Source organism: Panicum virgatum, chromosome 4K (genome assembly GCF_016808335.1).
Source record: "Panicum virgatum strain AP13 chromosome 4K, P.virgatum_v5, whole genome shotgun sequence".
NCBI classification, from domain to species: Eukaryota; Viridiplantae; Streptophyta; class Magnoliopsida; order Poales; family Poaceae; genus Panicum; species Panicum virgatum.
This window is the reverse complement of record NC_053139.1, coordinates 37,290,268-37,304,886: the sequence shown is the minus strand read 5'-3', so window position 1 is coordinate 37,304,886 and position 14,619 is coordinate 37,290,268. Positions and strand designations below refer to the sequence as shown.

Sequence of the window (14,619 nt, the reverse complement as noted above, 5' to 3'; positions counted from 1 at the left end):
TGCCGCGCACCGGGGGCCTGCGCGCGCGCTGATCGGAGCGGGAGCCGAGCGGCGACGGCGACGACGGCGCGGGGTTGGCACGCGATCTTCTCTTTCGTCCTCGGCGGTTTTGCCAAGCCCCCGTCCCCCCGGCGCGCGCGTCGTTTTCGCCCGCGGAACGGAGGAGACCGGCTCCCTCGTCGTGTTCCCCCCAATGGGGAGATGCGTGGACGGCCGGCTGGGCGCAAGCGACAGCCAGCCGGAGAACTGGGGAGACGTGAGGCACCCGCCCACGGGAACCTCCGAGATGACGACGACGACGACGACGCGCTTGCTGCTGCGCCGGGTGGCGTCACGTTCGGGCGGGGCGATCCCGGTGCGCGCTTGCCGTTTCTGCGCGCGAGCGGTTGCGGGGTGCCGTGCCGGAGGCCTCTGCAGCTGCGGGGCCGATGCTTTTTTGATCGGACACGATCCACCGGACAGTGGCAGCGGGGGCGAAAGCGAAGGGACGGGACGCACGGTTGTTCCAGCGCTGCGATCGCGAAAGAGAGCGCTGGCTGCTGGGTGCCTGGGTGTGTGCGTTGCTTGTACTGTTGTACAGTGGGTTTCCGAGATGAGCAACAGGAGCAGTAGTGTGTGGTTGCCACCCACAGGCCAGCACAGTAGCACACTGGCCGATCACGAGCCTTGGCTGCCACATGTACACGACCCGAGCCATCTGGCCTTTACCCAAGCGGCCCGTCTGAGACGCCGCGCGGGGTGTGGGCCGGGGGGCGCGCACTGTAGTCTGTAATGGCAGCAGAGGAAGTGCCAGGCCCGCGGCGGGCTCCTCTCTGCACTGTAGGAGAGCGCGCGCCCGCCACCACGAGAAGATGGGATGCGTGGCGGCACTCCCGCCACAAACGGCCGTACGCGCACGCCGAGCCCCAGATGAGGGCAGCAGGGCTGTAGTATAGGAGAGGGAGGAATCCCATCTGGTCACGTGACAATTGGAGCACGAGTTATTCTCCGACGAAAAGAAAAATCCAGGTGGCACGTTATCGCCCCCCGCCAGCGATGACCAGTGTGTCTAGCACACGCTACAAGAGCCGTTCGAGACCAGATAGGCGTGGTCGCGTGGAGGCAGACGGCTATCAGCCAACCAACCGCACCTAACCAAGTCCCTCCCGCGCGGCAGCCCTGCGCCCCTCCTGCCAACGTGCGCCGAGCCCGCACCGCACCTGTGGCCGCGCGCTGCCCCGCCACGTTCTGCGGCGCTCTCGTTCGCGGCTAGGTGAGCGGACGACCCGCGCGACGCGACGGCCGGGCGGCCGCCGGCTGGGCAAGGTTGACCGACCGGGCCGTCGAGCCAGCGACGTTCTCTGGTGGCGGCCGACGGCGGGAGTCTGGCTTCCGCCGGCACGCCACGGAACACAGAGGGAGAGCAGTGGAAAACGGCACGGCAGTAATCTCGTAGCCGGCACGGCCTGGTTTAAAGAACAAACCCAATCAGGCCCACCTCTCCAATCTTCTTCACGGGAAAACCCAAGCGCAGGCCACCCCCAAAATTATGGCGGGTCTCTCAATTATGGGCCGAGATGATGGAGGGAGCGAATTCGTAGCCCTCGAGGCCCACCCAACCGCACTCAACAACACTCGCGGCCTCGTCGTCAGCCCCCGCACTCACGCGTGCCGCGTGCCGGCCGCCGTTTTCCTCCCCTCCCTCGCTCGCTTCCGCTACCTCCCGATACAAGCGGGGGGAGGAGCCGATCGAAACCCCTAGCCCACCCCCAAACCCTACCTCCCCCCGTCCGCCGCCGTCGCAGCGTCCCCCGCCCCTCGCCGCTCCGCGATCGCCTCGAGGTGAGCCCCCGTCGGAACCCGCATTTCGCTTCGGTTGCCCCTACCCACCCTCTTCCGCGCACTAAATTGTTCGCGCGAGATGCTGATTGAAAACCCTGGCTAACGAAGCAAATCTCTCGCCGTAAACGCGGACTGGTCTCGTGTTAGCGCGCGCGTCTTTTTTTTTTCGGGGGAAGGCGTTGCTGCGGCGCGATGGAGCTCTCGAAGCAGGCGCGGACGCCGGGCGGCGGGGCGGCGTCGCGATCGCTGCCACCGGCGGCCCTCCGTTCCCCGCAGCCCCCGAGCCACGGTATGTTTGGCCCTGGCAGCTGGGGCGCCAAGGCGCCAGCCAGCTCGTACCTGATCGTGCCCATGGGCGGGCAGCCGGCGCAGTTTGGTGCGTCCAGTCCCGGCGCGCCGCACCTTCCTGGGCCGAGGCCTGTGACCGTGAGCAGGGTGTCCTTGAGGCCGCCGCAGCAGGTGCTGAGTGTCCCGCCCGGAATTCTTTCACCACAGCCACCACCACCTGCTGTGCGAAAGAAGACGGCTTTATCACCGAAGTTTCAGGTGCCGAAGCCTGTGCAGTCGCAGGCCACTGGCAAGTGTTCTGTGAAGAAGGAACCTCTGCTGAAGGCGTACCCAGATTTGTCTGAGACCGTGAGATCAAAGTTCAGGGAGACTCTAGCTGCTGCCTTGTGTGTGGATTATGGTCACCAGAGTGTGCAGGAATCTGCTTCTTCCAAGGTTTCACCTATTGGATCTTCCAGTGAGAACAAACATGCAGATGGTACACTGCCAAGACCAAATACATGCATATCTCACGCTAAAGGTGAAGCTGATACTCGTACTGACCCAAGATCTGTTGGTAGCAGAAGCAAAGAAAAGGACATCTTAAGCTGTAAAATTTTGGGATCAAACACGACCATAAAAGTGAGTAAAGATGCACAGGAACAATCAATACATGTCCGTTTGGAAAATGTTCTATTGGGTAACAGCACTGCTGTTTCAGATGAACTTTTGCAAGGTCATGGGCCCTTCAGTGCTCCTGGCATTGCTGTTGGACCTTCTGAATCCATTTCACAGCTTAATTCAAAGAGAGCCACAACTTTTGATACCGATGTTGGGGCTTCTGTATCTCTGAATGAGCCTGAGTTTAAAAGAACAAAGATTTCAGATGGGACAACAGGGAAAAGGAAGGATATGATTCAAAAGGGGCAATCTTTAGCACTTGGAATTGAAGAGCAGCTGTTCAAACTGTTTGGAGGAGTCAATAAGAAATATAAGGAGAAAGGTAGATCAATCTTGTTTAACTTGAAAGACAAAAGTAATCCTGTGCTCAGGGAACAGGTCTTATCCGGAGTGATCACACCCAAATGTCTATGTTCAATGACTACAGACGAACTCGCTTCAAAGGAGCTTTCAGCTTGGCGGCTGGCTAAAGCTGAAGAACTTGCAAAGATGGTTGTTCTTCCTAATAGAGAAGTGAATGTTAGATTGGTCAGGAAAACGCATAAAGGTGAATTTCATGTTGAAGTGGAAGATACTGACATTATTTCAGTTGGGACTGAGCTCGGAAGCGATTTGCTTTCTCATGTTCCATCAAAATCTATTGAAGATCAAACCAAATCTGACGATAGACTAAGTGTATACAGGGGCGACATTGAATCAGATAGCACCGTGCAAGATGGATCTGCTGGTATTGGCAACAGCAATCTCTTGAGTAATTCAGAATGCCTAGCAAATGAGAAGGCCGATCTTATCAAGGAAAGAGTGGTGCATGACTTGAAGTATACAGAAAATCTTCCAGATATTATGTCATGGGATGAGTTCGTCGAGGCCCCTGATTCTGATATACCTTTGGAATGCCACTCCACTGAAACTGCACAAGATGATCCTAGTATTACTGACAAAGCTTACCTTATGTCAAAGCCAGAGAAAAATCGTATAGGGGATGATAATGCTGATCCATCAGAGTTTGAATTGGCATGTGAGGCACCGTCACCAGAAGATAATTGTTGGGCCAGTACAAAGTCAACCGAAAATGGATCAATTCATGACTTGAGTCCATCTAAACAACCTAAGGGCTGCTTGTTGATCAAATCTTCCCCTGAAATGATGGATGTTCAAAAACTAGGTACTGCTAGTGCCTCAATTTCTGGATTTCCTGCACAGTTAAAGGCAATTTCTGATGCCACATTGACAAACGACACTTTATGGGAGGGAACAATCCAGTTAACTTTATCTTCACTTATAAAAGTTGTTGCTATCTTCAAAAGGTTTGTTTCACCTATGTCGCTTCTAGTTAATGCATGCAATTAACTATTGAAAACAATATCGTTGATAACTTTCATATTTTTAACCAAACAAAAGAACATTACGATCTATACAGAGGTAAACACCTCTTTTTATGTATAACCTGTATGGTGTATTCCATTTTACAGAAATGCTTGTCATAACACACATTTTAGCATTCTGATATCACACATCCTAACTACTATTTATGTTTCTATTTTCCAGTGGTGAAAAGCCATCAACAAATGAGTGGCGCCGCTTTGTTGAGATCAAGGGAAGAGTGAGGCTTACTGATTTTCAAGAATTTCTTGAACAATTGCCTAAATCCAGGAGCCGTGCTGTAATGGTAATTTGTTTCTGTGCTTTGTTTCATATATATCTAATGGATGATTCTGGTTTGTACTAAAACTAGTGCTTATCAATTGGTCCACATGCTTGTTGGTTTTGAAACATATTCTTCTTGTAGTAGTCGCCATGACACTGTTGTTCTGCCACCTCTAAATCAATGATTGTAAGATACCATTGAATGCATATTTATCTGCTTGTAATAATTTATGTTTAGGCTCAAGTTCATTTTTATTAAAATCATTGAGTTTGTTCTCAGCCTGTGAATCTAGAAACTCGACGATTGGATATTAGTACTGTACTTTATCCATGTGAAATCAACATGTGTTGCATGTGGGAGTATCTTTTCTTTTAATCTTCAGTTCTTCACACCATGTACATGTTAAAATAGGTTTTGTTTTCTGGTTACCATGCATGCTGGTTACTGTATTTGTAGCATAATTTTGCCTTTTGCTTTCTGAGAACGTGCTTAACATGTTTTCCATCAAGCTATTACTGGCCAGAGCAGCGCATATATAAGCTATTGTACATAGACTATAACCAGAAGTGGAACAACTAAATAATAAATTGGATAATCTACTGCTACCGGTGGACTCTATATTTAGTTGATAATTATGGTTGTAATCAATCCCCCATAATTTGAATATAGAAAGAAAGAAGAACCAAACAACCATGCTCCAATTGCAGATGTGCACCTGCAAATTTGCTTGTACGACTACGGAGCAACAAAAGAAAATCATAGAAAGAGTGAAAGACCAAAAGCTTCAACAGACATTCTTCCAAAAGAGTAAATATATGTCTGTTAGACCTGGTTGGTCCTAGTTAGAATTAGTTTAATACTGATCATAGTAACATTTGGTAAATATAGTGTTGAGATAGCTTAATATTGATTGTAGTAACACTTGGTGTAAATACAGTGTCATGGTAGTGTTAAGTTGTAGCACTGGCATTTCTCAAAAGTACTATTTTTTTACAAAGAAGCTGAAAATAAAGATACATACCAAACTTTGACTGTATACTTCTATTTTTCTTTTGTCACTATATTTGGTAATGTAAAACTAATCCAAAAATTAATATATGAAAAAGAAAAGAAAAGAAAAGAAAAAGGAAAAATGTTTATCTTAGTGTTGGACTGCCATGGTACTATCTGATCTCACATGTTACATCTGTCTTTACTTGAATTTGATTTTTTTTTTGTTCGTGCATGTGGATTTTCACTTTAAATGGTAACAGAAATTTCAGAATTTTTTAATGAGACTTGAACCTCCTATCTTTTATACTTCACTGTTGATTTGTGTATATTATGTTTAATGCTTAGTGCCAGTGACTACAATCAAATCTTTCAACTACATCTTGAATAGATATGTGTCATGCATTGCTGTTTATATAAAATTCTAGAGGTTATGATTCATGCATTTCTATTTATATAAATAGATATGCTGATGTGGTGACCAAAATTTTCCTGTAGCCTTTTCTTTAGTCTAGCTCCTCAAAGTATGTTTTCTTGAACATACTCAGAATATGTTCTTTCCTTTTACTGTTACTTGTTCTGCAGGTAACTGAGTTGCGTTTGAAGGAGGGTTCTCCTGAGAGTGGCTGGCAGCAATTCCTGCAGGTCCCTGCTCCCCTATTATTAGCATCTGTTACCACATTATATGGGTTTAGTTTAACACTATTAGTGAACTCCTGATTTACTAAAAAAATTCTTTTTCTCCTGCAGACAGTCGGCTCGTATGTTGCAGATGAGAGAGTAGGACTAGTAAAGCTCGCTGAAGGGGTTGAGCTCTACCTCTGCCCTTCTCAAGGGAAGGCAGCTCAGATACTCACTGAGCACCTGCCAAAGGAGCACTCGGGCAGTCAAACCATGACTGGAGTATCTGTAATTGGTGTCTTTGTGTGGAGAAGGCCCCGCATTTCTACTGAAACACCCACAAAGCATGACGGTTCTAAGAGGCAGCCTATGTCAATCTCAAGGAAGCAGCAGGCTGTGCTTGCAAGTTCAGTGCCGATGTCTTCTCTGCGTACCAGGTCTCCTGCCTCTCATTTTGGCTACTCCAACGAGCGCCCTCGCCTTAAGGATGACGCAACTGACGTCGTTCCCCCAGGCTTTGGCCACGGTGTCATCAAGGAAGATGATGACCTTCCTGAATATGATTTTGTCAGCGTCTCAGACGGATCTCCCAATGTCGCAGCGCCACAGCGCTACCAGAGGCAGCAGCATGTGCAGGCTATTTCTCCCTCAATCGACCAGGTCAGGCGACTAGTTCACAAGTATAGCAGCATGTACGCCTCACCGCATCCTTGGGGTGGTGAGGAGGACTTTCCAGAGTGGGATCCAAGACACAGTGCTCACCGGTATAGCCCGATGCAGCAGCATGTAATGGTAAGTCCGCAGCTGTCAAGCCCCGTGTCCCATGCTTATGGCCGTCTGCCTCAGCAACATGCCATGGCCGTGCAGCAGCCCTGGGATCACCACATGTTGCACCCCGCCGAAGCTCAATCTGGGTGGCCTGGCTGGCGGTCCGGCGCCCAGTGGCAGGAGGACGCCGCGTGGCATGGCAGGTTTGTTGTGGAGCCCGACGCGGTGGCGCCCCAGCTGACCTCACTGGGAGGAGCGAGGGAGCCATGGCATGGAAGCTGGAAGCGACACTAGAACTCAGCCGAGCGTCTCTGGTCCCATCCTGCTCCGATGCCTGATTGTCTGAACGGAAGGGTGTGTGTATGGCGGGTCATGTTACTAATGTCAGAAGTAGGCTGTCAGCTGTTAGTCGCAGTTTATGCTTGGGGGATAGGAATTGCGAGACGCGAATGACGCTGTAACCAAAGTATTTCAGCGGCGAAGATGTTTTTGTCGATGCAGGATCCGAGTAAGCTGTGATCTGGTTCTGATGCGGCTTGAATCTTGCATACTGTTCTAACTTGTCGCGCTGAAACGGGTTCTCTTGCGTCTCTGGAAATGATGTTTTCTATGTTTGGTCTCCACTGGAGGATGAAAACTGGTGCCTTGATACTACTCCGGTGCAGTTGTTTTGGGCAGCCGATTTAGCTTTTCTAAATAGATGTTCAACGGCCATGTTTAGTTCTAAAAACTTTTTCTACGGTACCCATCACATCGAATCTTCGAACATTTGCATGGAGCATTAAATGCAGTTAAAAAAATAACTAATTACACAGTTTAACGGTAAATGATTAGATAAATCTTTTAAGTTTAATTAATTTATAATTGGACATTAATTGTCAAATAACAACGAAAGTACTGTAATATAAAAACCTAAAAAAATTTGCGAACTGAAGAAGACCTGAGATCGGTTGCTTAAGATGAGAAAGAGCAAACCAGCTAGAAGTCCAGCGTTGTGCTGCCGTTCTCCAGAACCTCCATCCAGGTCAACCTGGGAGCAGGGTAAAAAAAACCGGTCGGAACCGGTCCGGCTACCGCGGTTACCGGTCTTACCGGCCCGGACCGGTTCCAGTTCCGGCCGGTTAGAAACCGGTCCAAAATTCAAATTTTAAATTTGAATTCCAAAAAATGGAAAAATCTCAAAAAATTCCTAAAAATACTTTAAGGTGCAACGAATCTAATGGTGTTAAATTTTCTCAAAAATTCGTTCATTTAGTATAGTTTGCGGGGAGTTGAAGTTAAATCAAAAAAATAAAAAGAAAAAATGGGCCGGCCCATTAAGGCCCACCAGGCAAACCGGTCAAACCGGCCGGTAAACCGGTAAAACCGGTCGGTAAACCGGTCAAACCGACCGGTAAACCGGTTGCACGGGAGCTTTTGAATTTGAATTTGAATTCAAACCGGTAAAACCGACCGGTAAACCGGTAAACCGGTCAAACCGGCCGGTAAACCGGTCGGAACCGATTGCACGGGAGTTTTTGAATTTATTTGAATTTGGATTTGAATTCAACCGGTTTCCACCGGTTACCGGTCCAACCGGTCCGGTAAACCGGAACCGGTGGCCGGCGGTTTGGGTTAACCGGTCGGGATAAAAAACCCTGCCTGGGAGTGGTCTGGGGAACCGGCCCAAAACCAAACCAATCCACTTTGATGATATATGTTTTACACTCCACACCACCCCAGACCACCATCTTCCAAAATTAATTTAAACTAGACTGCAATATCATTTTTGCCAAACCACTTTTCAAACCACGGTTTCACCCCACTCCCCATGCAACAGCTTCGGGCCGGCGGGTGTGCTCCTGACGACGCTGCATGTTGACTATTAGCTTCCGGCCGGCGGGTGTGCAACAGCTTCATGGCTGCTACAAGTCACAGCCTGCCACTTAGCCACGAGAAACACAGACACAGGCAGCAGAACTGCAGAAGTAATGATGACATGCACGAGATTGGAGGGGAGGTGTACCAGATGTCCAGATGCGAAGGTGGCGCCTAGAGAGGATGGATGGGACGTGGCGCCGGCGATGCGAGCGCACGAGCCTCTCGGCAGCGGGGGAGCGGCGGCACCAGCAAGATGGGGGCAATCACGAACCCCGACGGCAGCGATCTTGGCCTCTGCGGGGCGCGGCGGCGGGTACACGTCCGGGGCGCCGACGACGCCGAGGCGAAATAGGCCCCACGCAGCGGGGGGCGGCGCGGACCCGGTGCTGCGGCGCGGCCGCGGCCGCGCCGAGCGCAGCTGCGGCGTCAGGCTTGGATGCGCGTAGAACACGCTGCTCGACAGCGAACGCCGCGGCGGCGGGGTGGAGGCCCTAGCAGCGGCTGGCGGGGGCGCCGGCAAGATGGGGCCAAGCATGAGCCACGACCGCAGTGACGGGGCGGCGGCCCTAGCAGCGGCCGGCGAGAGCGCCGGTAAGATGGGGGCAAGCATGAGCCCTCCAGCGGCGGCGCACTGGGAGTTCGGCGATTAGGGGATTGGTTTGTTTGGGTTGGACCGAAACGCACCGAATCAAATTACTAAAAAAGAAAAACCAAACCAAACCAGCCCACTAGGCATGTAGGTCCACTAGACACCGAACCAATTGAGCCCAAATAACAAAACCAGCCCACTAAAACCGGACTCAGCCCAGACCATTTCCAGGTTGACATCCAGGTCGTCGTTCCAGCGCCACTTCCAGATGTCCCAATCAGTCCGGTCCGGCAGGCGAATTGAGATTTGAGTAGCGTCGTCCCCCGGCCCCGGCCCCGGCCCGGGATCGCGACGTGACGCGTGTCCCCCCGGCTGATCGCTCACTTCAGTCTGCCACCGCGCTCCGCCGACGGCCGGAGGCAGGGCGCCCCCAGACTCATGCCCCCCGTTGTCCGGGGCACGGGAGGACACGGCGCCCGACAGGCTGAAACCTCGCTCGGCCTCGCTCGCCAGTTGCCATTGCCACCCCGCAATCAATGAACTACGAGACTGTTTCGAGACGTGTCTGAGGTTTTCTTTTGGTCGGGATGGGTCGGCAGCTAGCTAGCCTGACAGCAGGCACACGCACTGATGACTGGCCCCCCAATGCGGGAATGCCAAGCGAAGCAAGCAACGATCCGGCTCACCAACCTTTCCACCTTCTCGACCCGTGCGTGGCCCGTCACCCTTTGCGGACACGCTTTCCAGGCCAACGGAGCCGAGATCGCGACGCCTGGACAGGAACGTCGCACCGCCTATTTGCCTAACATCCCTGGTTCGACGGAGGCATCACTTGGACTCTTCCCGGTAGACGCGCAGCTTCTTTTGCTTAAGCTAGAGGGGACAGCAGACAGTGGCTCCCCACCTACTGTTTGTGGTAGAGTTTCCATCCATCTGTAGAAAGAAGGAAGAATAAACAACGCTTCCTTCGTGTTTACAGGCACACACGCCCGAATATAGCAAAATCCACTGGCGGTGCTCCATCTTTTCTTTAAAAAAAATCTTTTTGTACATACAATAAATAGTTCGCACTCGTCAACAAGACAACTACCCATACCCAGTCATGGGGTACGGCAACTAACGAACGAACGAACTGAATTTACGCAGCTGGGGATTAAATTACTAATAGCAGGTCGCAGGGGGAGGGAGCATCAGCATCATCGCATCGAGCAAGCACTGATCAGTCGTCGAGGCGCATCATGCCCTTGTGGAAGTCGTCGACGGCGCCGGCGGCGACGCACTGCGTGATGAGCCGCGCGCCGGGCTTGCGCGCCGGCGGCCGCACCAGGATGCACGTCGCGATGTAGTCGAGGTTGGTGAGCGGGACCACGTGCGCGGGGCGGCCCCACCCGTAGTCCACCTCCGCGAACCCCAGCCGCGACCAGTCCGACACCAGCAGCGTCCGGTAGTCCGACGTGATCCGGTACGGGTCCCCCCCCTTCCCCCTCCCCGCCGCCGGCGACCCACCGCGCCAGCTCGCCCGGCAGCCGCCGCTTGCCCTCGCGGACCAGCCGCACCACGTCGTGCGCCGCCGCGCCGGCCACGGCCCCGGCGTCCGCCGTCACGCGCATGATGTAGTAGCAGTTGCCGTAGAATCCCTCGGGGAGCGCACGCCCGCGGAGCGCCGCCACCGCCGGCCGCGCGTTCATGGCGAAGCAGACGTGCACGGGGGTCCCCGGCGCGAACCCGGCCGCGCGGGTGCGGGACTGCCACGCCTTGGCGATGACCACCTCGAAGGCGCTGCACCGGTGGCCCGTCCGCTCCAGGAACCGGGCCTTGAGGCGCTCGATGTACTCCGCCGAGATGTCCATGGCCAGGTACTGGAGCCGGAGCTCCGTCGGGGCCGGGAGCGGGCCCACCGCCGCGCCGGCGGGGGGGCTCGGGATCGCCTCGCGGGCCCACGCCGGGGCCACCAGCGGCGCCGCGTGCCCGCGCGCGACGTCGCCCACGGCCGCCATGAACTGCGCCGCGCCGGGCCCGTCGGCGACGGCGTGGCTGAACCGGAACCCCACCACGAAGCCACCGCACGCGAACTGCGTCACCTGCATTGCGGGTTTGATTTGTGGAACCGAATCAGCAGACGCCATTGCCGAGCCGTTGACCTCCTCAATCGATTTCAATCTTTGTTCACCTGGACAAGGAGGATGAGCGAGTCCTCGGGGAGGGGATCGGAGGCCGGGTAGGTGGGGTGCGGCAGGAGCTCGTCCTTGGGCACCATGAGCGGGTACTCGAGGTAGTCCACGTCCTCAAGGGTGCAGCTCGCCGTGGCCTCGACGAACCAGACGCCCTCGCCCGTGCAGTCCACCACCAGGTCCCCCTCGCCCGAGACCGCGAGCCGGCCGGCGATGGGGTAGTAGCTCACGAGCGCGGTGGCCAGCGCGGGCTCGATGGCCCTGGCGGGCGCCTCGGCGTCGGCGTCGCCGCCGGTGCCGGCGCGGCCCTTGAAGACGTGGAGGGACTCGATGAGCGCGCGCTGCGTCGGGTAGCGGTCGAGCCACGAGAGAGGCAGCTCGCCGCGGGGCGTGGGCGCCGACGGGGCCACCACCCGCTGCGCCACGCGCGTCACCGTGGCCGCAGCCGCCGCGCTCCGCATGGTGGCCGCCGCCGGTGGGGGATCTGGGGGGCGCGCGCACCGGCTAGCTGTGGCTCACCTGGGAAGCAAGGTACGACCGGTCCGGGGTTTTATAAGGCCTTTGGTTTTGGTAAAAACCGTGGTGTGGCCGCTACGACTAGTTTTTTGTGCGTCGGCCATGAGTGGATTTGAAAAGGATCGCCCACATCACGATGCAAAGCAGCAGCAGAGGTGGAGCAACAGCCAACAGCACCTAGATTCAGTCATCGAGGACCATCACGATATCCATAGTGAGACATGCTTATACATGTCCGGCTTGCAACAGTAGTTGGTAGGATTTTCACTCGAGGAAATGGTTCGAGTTCTGAGTTAGTGACAGTAGATAATATAACATTGAAATTTAAAGTACGTGTGATGTTTATACTCTGGTCATATGCTTTTTTTTTTTAAAATCTTTGCTATCGGTGATTACTTTAAGACTGCTAATTGGGAGCTTGATTTAATAAATTGCTCCGAATATGAAAATTTTGACACACATCAATGGTTTACTTTTAGAGCATGGAATTAAAAGAGAGACTATAAAGTCTTTCACTCTTTTATGGTTGGAGTGAAAATCATCCCTTCCATTGGTGAAAACTTTTCCGAACAATTTATTTCTCTACATGGAACAAGTTATTTTTATGTCGGGTCATTTATTTCTCGGACTGGAACATTGCAAAACCGGCATGTGTCTTTACCAGGAATTTGTTGCCTTTCATTCTTCTTGAAACACATTATTTCTATACACCTATTACCTATAACATCCTACTATACTTCACTACTACACCAATTATTTTTTTTCCCGACCAAAACATTGAAACTCTCACAAAAAAAAAACGTTGAAAGATAAATAGCAGCATTTACTATTATTAGCTAGTAGTGCTTGTCTCGTTACTGATGGTACGGTTGCTATAGTTAGAACAGCTCCGGTCCAAGCATCTGCTCCTCCGCTCCAATACGCCCTAAGCGCGTGCACTGATTTTCCTTTTTTCATACGTTTGAACCGGTATAACCGTGTGACACTGTCACTGGTTAGACACGTTGTTTACGCCGCGGCGCGCCCGTAGCGTTTTGTCAATGCCCCCTGCTGCGTGGCTGCGTGTGTTCTGGAAGCAAAAGCTGGCGCCGGACGGCCACCGCATCCGTCGTCTGACCTGCTCCTGGTGAAGGAGTGGACCGCGCGCATGCATCAAATGGGCTCCGGAGTGAGGGCCAGAGCTCGATGGACTAGACGACGACGACAGGGCTAGGAAATTTTGGTGCTTTTGCTCCCGTTTTTCCGATGTCTTCTCGGCTAAGCACCTCGTTTTCCTTTCCTTCTCGTGAGCTGAACAAGGCGGGCAGCGCCCATGGCGTCATGGTAGTTTTGGTTGGAGACTTGGAGGAAACCGGCCGGGCACCGCACCTCACCTTCTCTCGAACCTCACCATGGAAATCTGGAGAGACGCTGACGTGAGGAGATTTTTAGTTTTTCTTCAACGTGGATCGATCGCAGAGGCAGTCCAAGGAGACGCACACGCACAGGCACAGCCCTCCTGACAGCAGGTTGCACGAGGAGGTGCTACTGCTACCAAATAAAGACGCCAGTGTAATGAAGTATGGGGGCCTTGGGCCATGAACTCGAGCAGTTTCCCGTTGTTGGTATATGATCAGTGTTCTCTCTTGGCTGAGAGTCTGAATCGTTAGTTCTGTTTTTTTTTAATGTTCAGGTCACACAGTTGGCTCGTAGCTGGGCACGTAGGCCAGCTGACGCCTGACGGCGATTGGAGGCGTCTCTGGATAAATTTGCCAGAAAGGTAATCTGTCCATTCCTTCTCATCTCCTATAAATTTGCCGTGTCATCGCTTTTTATACTTATGACATCTTATTTAATAGGATTAAACCCTTATGAAAGCTCATATCAAGAAAAACAATTAATGTTACAAAAGAACAACTTGACACAAAACAATATAAAGAAATAAAATTGCATCGAAGAGTTCTTTTGTCGTCTTCTTCAAACAATTATTCACCATCCACCTAAGCTTGAATAATACACTGGAAAAGTAGCAAGGGAAAGAAACACCTGCAAACGCCATCACCACACGAGATTTTGAAAACTGTAAAAATTACTCGTTGCTTGCAACGAGATCTAGCAACCGCTGAAAAAATGTCGGCTAAGGGAACACTCCAAGCAAAACATGCAATCCTTCACCACCAAAAGGACAATGATCTTAATTATACTAGCCCGGGAGATGGTTTGATAGAGCCCCTACATTATCTTTTACGTCATTTAATTATTAGTTCAAGTTGGGCTACGGACTGCGGTGCCCGGACCCGATTCCAAGCCCAGAAAGAATCGCATTCTGCAGCCTATCCCAACCAATCACCGTAACAAACACCTCTGTTTGGATCTTGGTGTTTGTTGTGCTAATGTTAGGAGTCCTATACGTGACTGGTAGTTAAATCATCACACAAAATTCAAAAATTATTTTTGCTATCGGAAATTTTTTTGTTGCTCAAACATAATAATTGTTCGAGCAACAAAAAAATATTCCGGCAACAAAAAAGTTTTAGCAACAAAATAGGAGTGGACCGATTTGTTTGGCCAATTTTAGATTTAAAATACGGAATTCTGAAGAGATGAGTTGCTTGCGACAGCAGGTTCACTCGGGGGCACGCGCATGATCCCGAGCAGTCGCAACCAATGCAGGCTACATCAGTGGCGGATACAGAAATGGTTGAGGG

At 52.0% G+C, this 14,619-nt stretch overlaps 2 protein-coding genes and 1 pseudogene across 8 annotated transcripts; 1 reads left to right on the top strand and 2 right to left on the bottom strand.

The window, feature by feature from the left end:
* Positions 1-1,663: 1,663 nt before the first annotated feature.
* On the top strand, positions 1,664-7,296 carry LOC120703815 (death-inducer obliterator 1-like). Of its 5 annotated transcripts, none has more exons than XM_039987991.1 (5): positions 1,664-1,821; positions 1,969-4,076; positions 4,318-4,438; positions 5,993-6,052; positions 6,158-7,296. In XM_039987991.1, the coding sequence occupies exons 2-5, from the start codon at positions 2,014-2,016 to the stop codon at positions 7,088-7,090; spliced, it is 3,177 nt and encodes a 1,058-aa protein (XP_039843925.1). In that variant the 5' UTR covers positions 1,664-1,821; positions 1,969-2,013; the 3' UTR covers positions 7,091-7,296. The 5 variants fall into 5 exon arrangements, with proteins under 5 accessions (XP_039843925.1, XP_039843927.1, XP_039843926.1 ...); XM_039987993.1 differs by lacking the exon at positions 1,664-1,821 and having other exon boundaries at positions 1,838-4,076; positions 6,158-6,465; positions 6,601-7,296; XM_039987992.1 differs by lacking the exon at positions 1,664-1,821 and having other exon boundaries at positions 1,838-4,076; positions 6,158-6,820; positions 6,896-7,296.
* Positions 2,672-9,475, bottom strand: LOC120703817 (atherin-like). 3 transcript variants are annotated; one of them, XR_005687266.1, is made up of 3 exons: positions 8,802-9,475; positions 3,349-8,700; positions 2,672-3,271 (listed from the first exon to the last, which is right to left on the bottom strand). XR_005687266.1 is itself a non-coding variant. In XM_039987996.1 (2 exons), the coding sequence occupies exons 1-2, from the start codon at positions 9,264-9,266 to the stop codon at positions 8,692-8,694; spliced, it is 474 nt and encodes a 157-aa protein (XP_039843930.1). In that variant the 5' UTR covers positions 9,267-9,475; the 3' UTR covers positions 8,439-8,691. The 3 variants fall into 3 exon arrangements, 2 of the variants coding, with proteins under 2 accessions (XP_039843930.1, XP_039843931.1); XM_039987996.1 differs by lacking the exon at positions 2,672-3,271 and having other exon boundaries at positions 8,439-8,700; XM_039987997.1 differs by lacking the exon at positions 2,672-3,271 and having other exon boundaries at positions 8,439-8,697.
* Positions 9,476-10,239: 764 nt separating this feature from the next.
* On the bottom strand, positions 10,240-11,960 carry LOC120703814 (annotated as a pseudogene).
* Between the last annotated feature and the right edge of the window lie 2,659 nt (positions 11,961-14,619).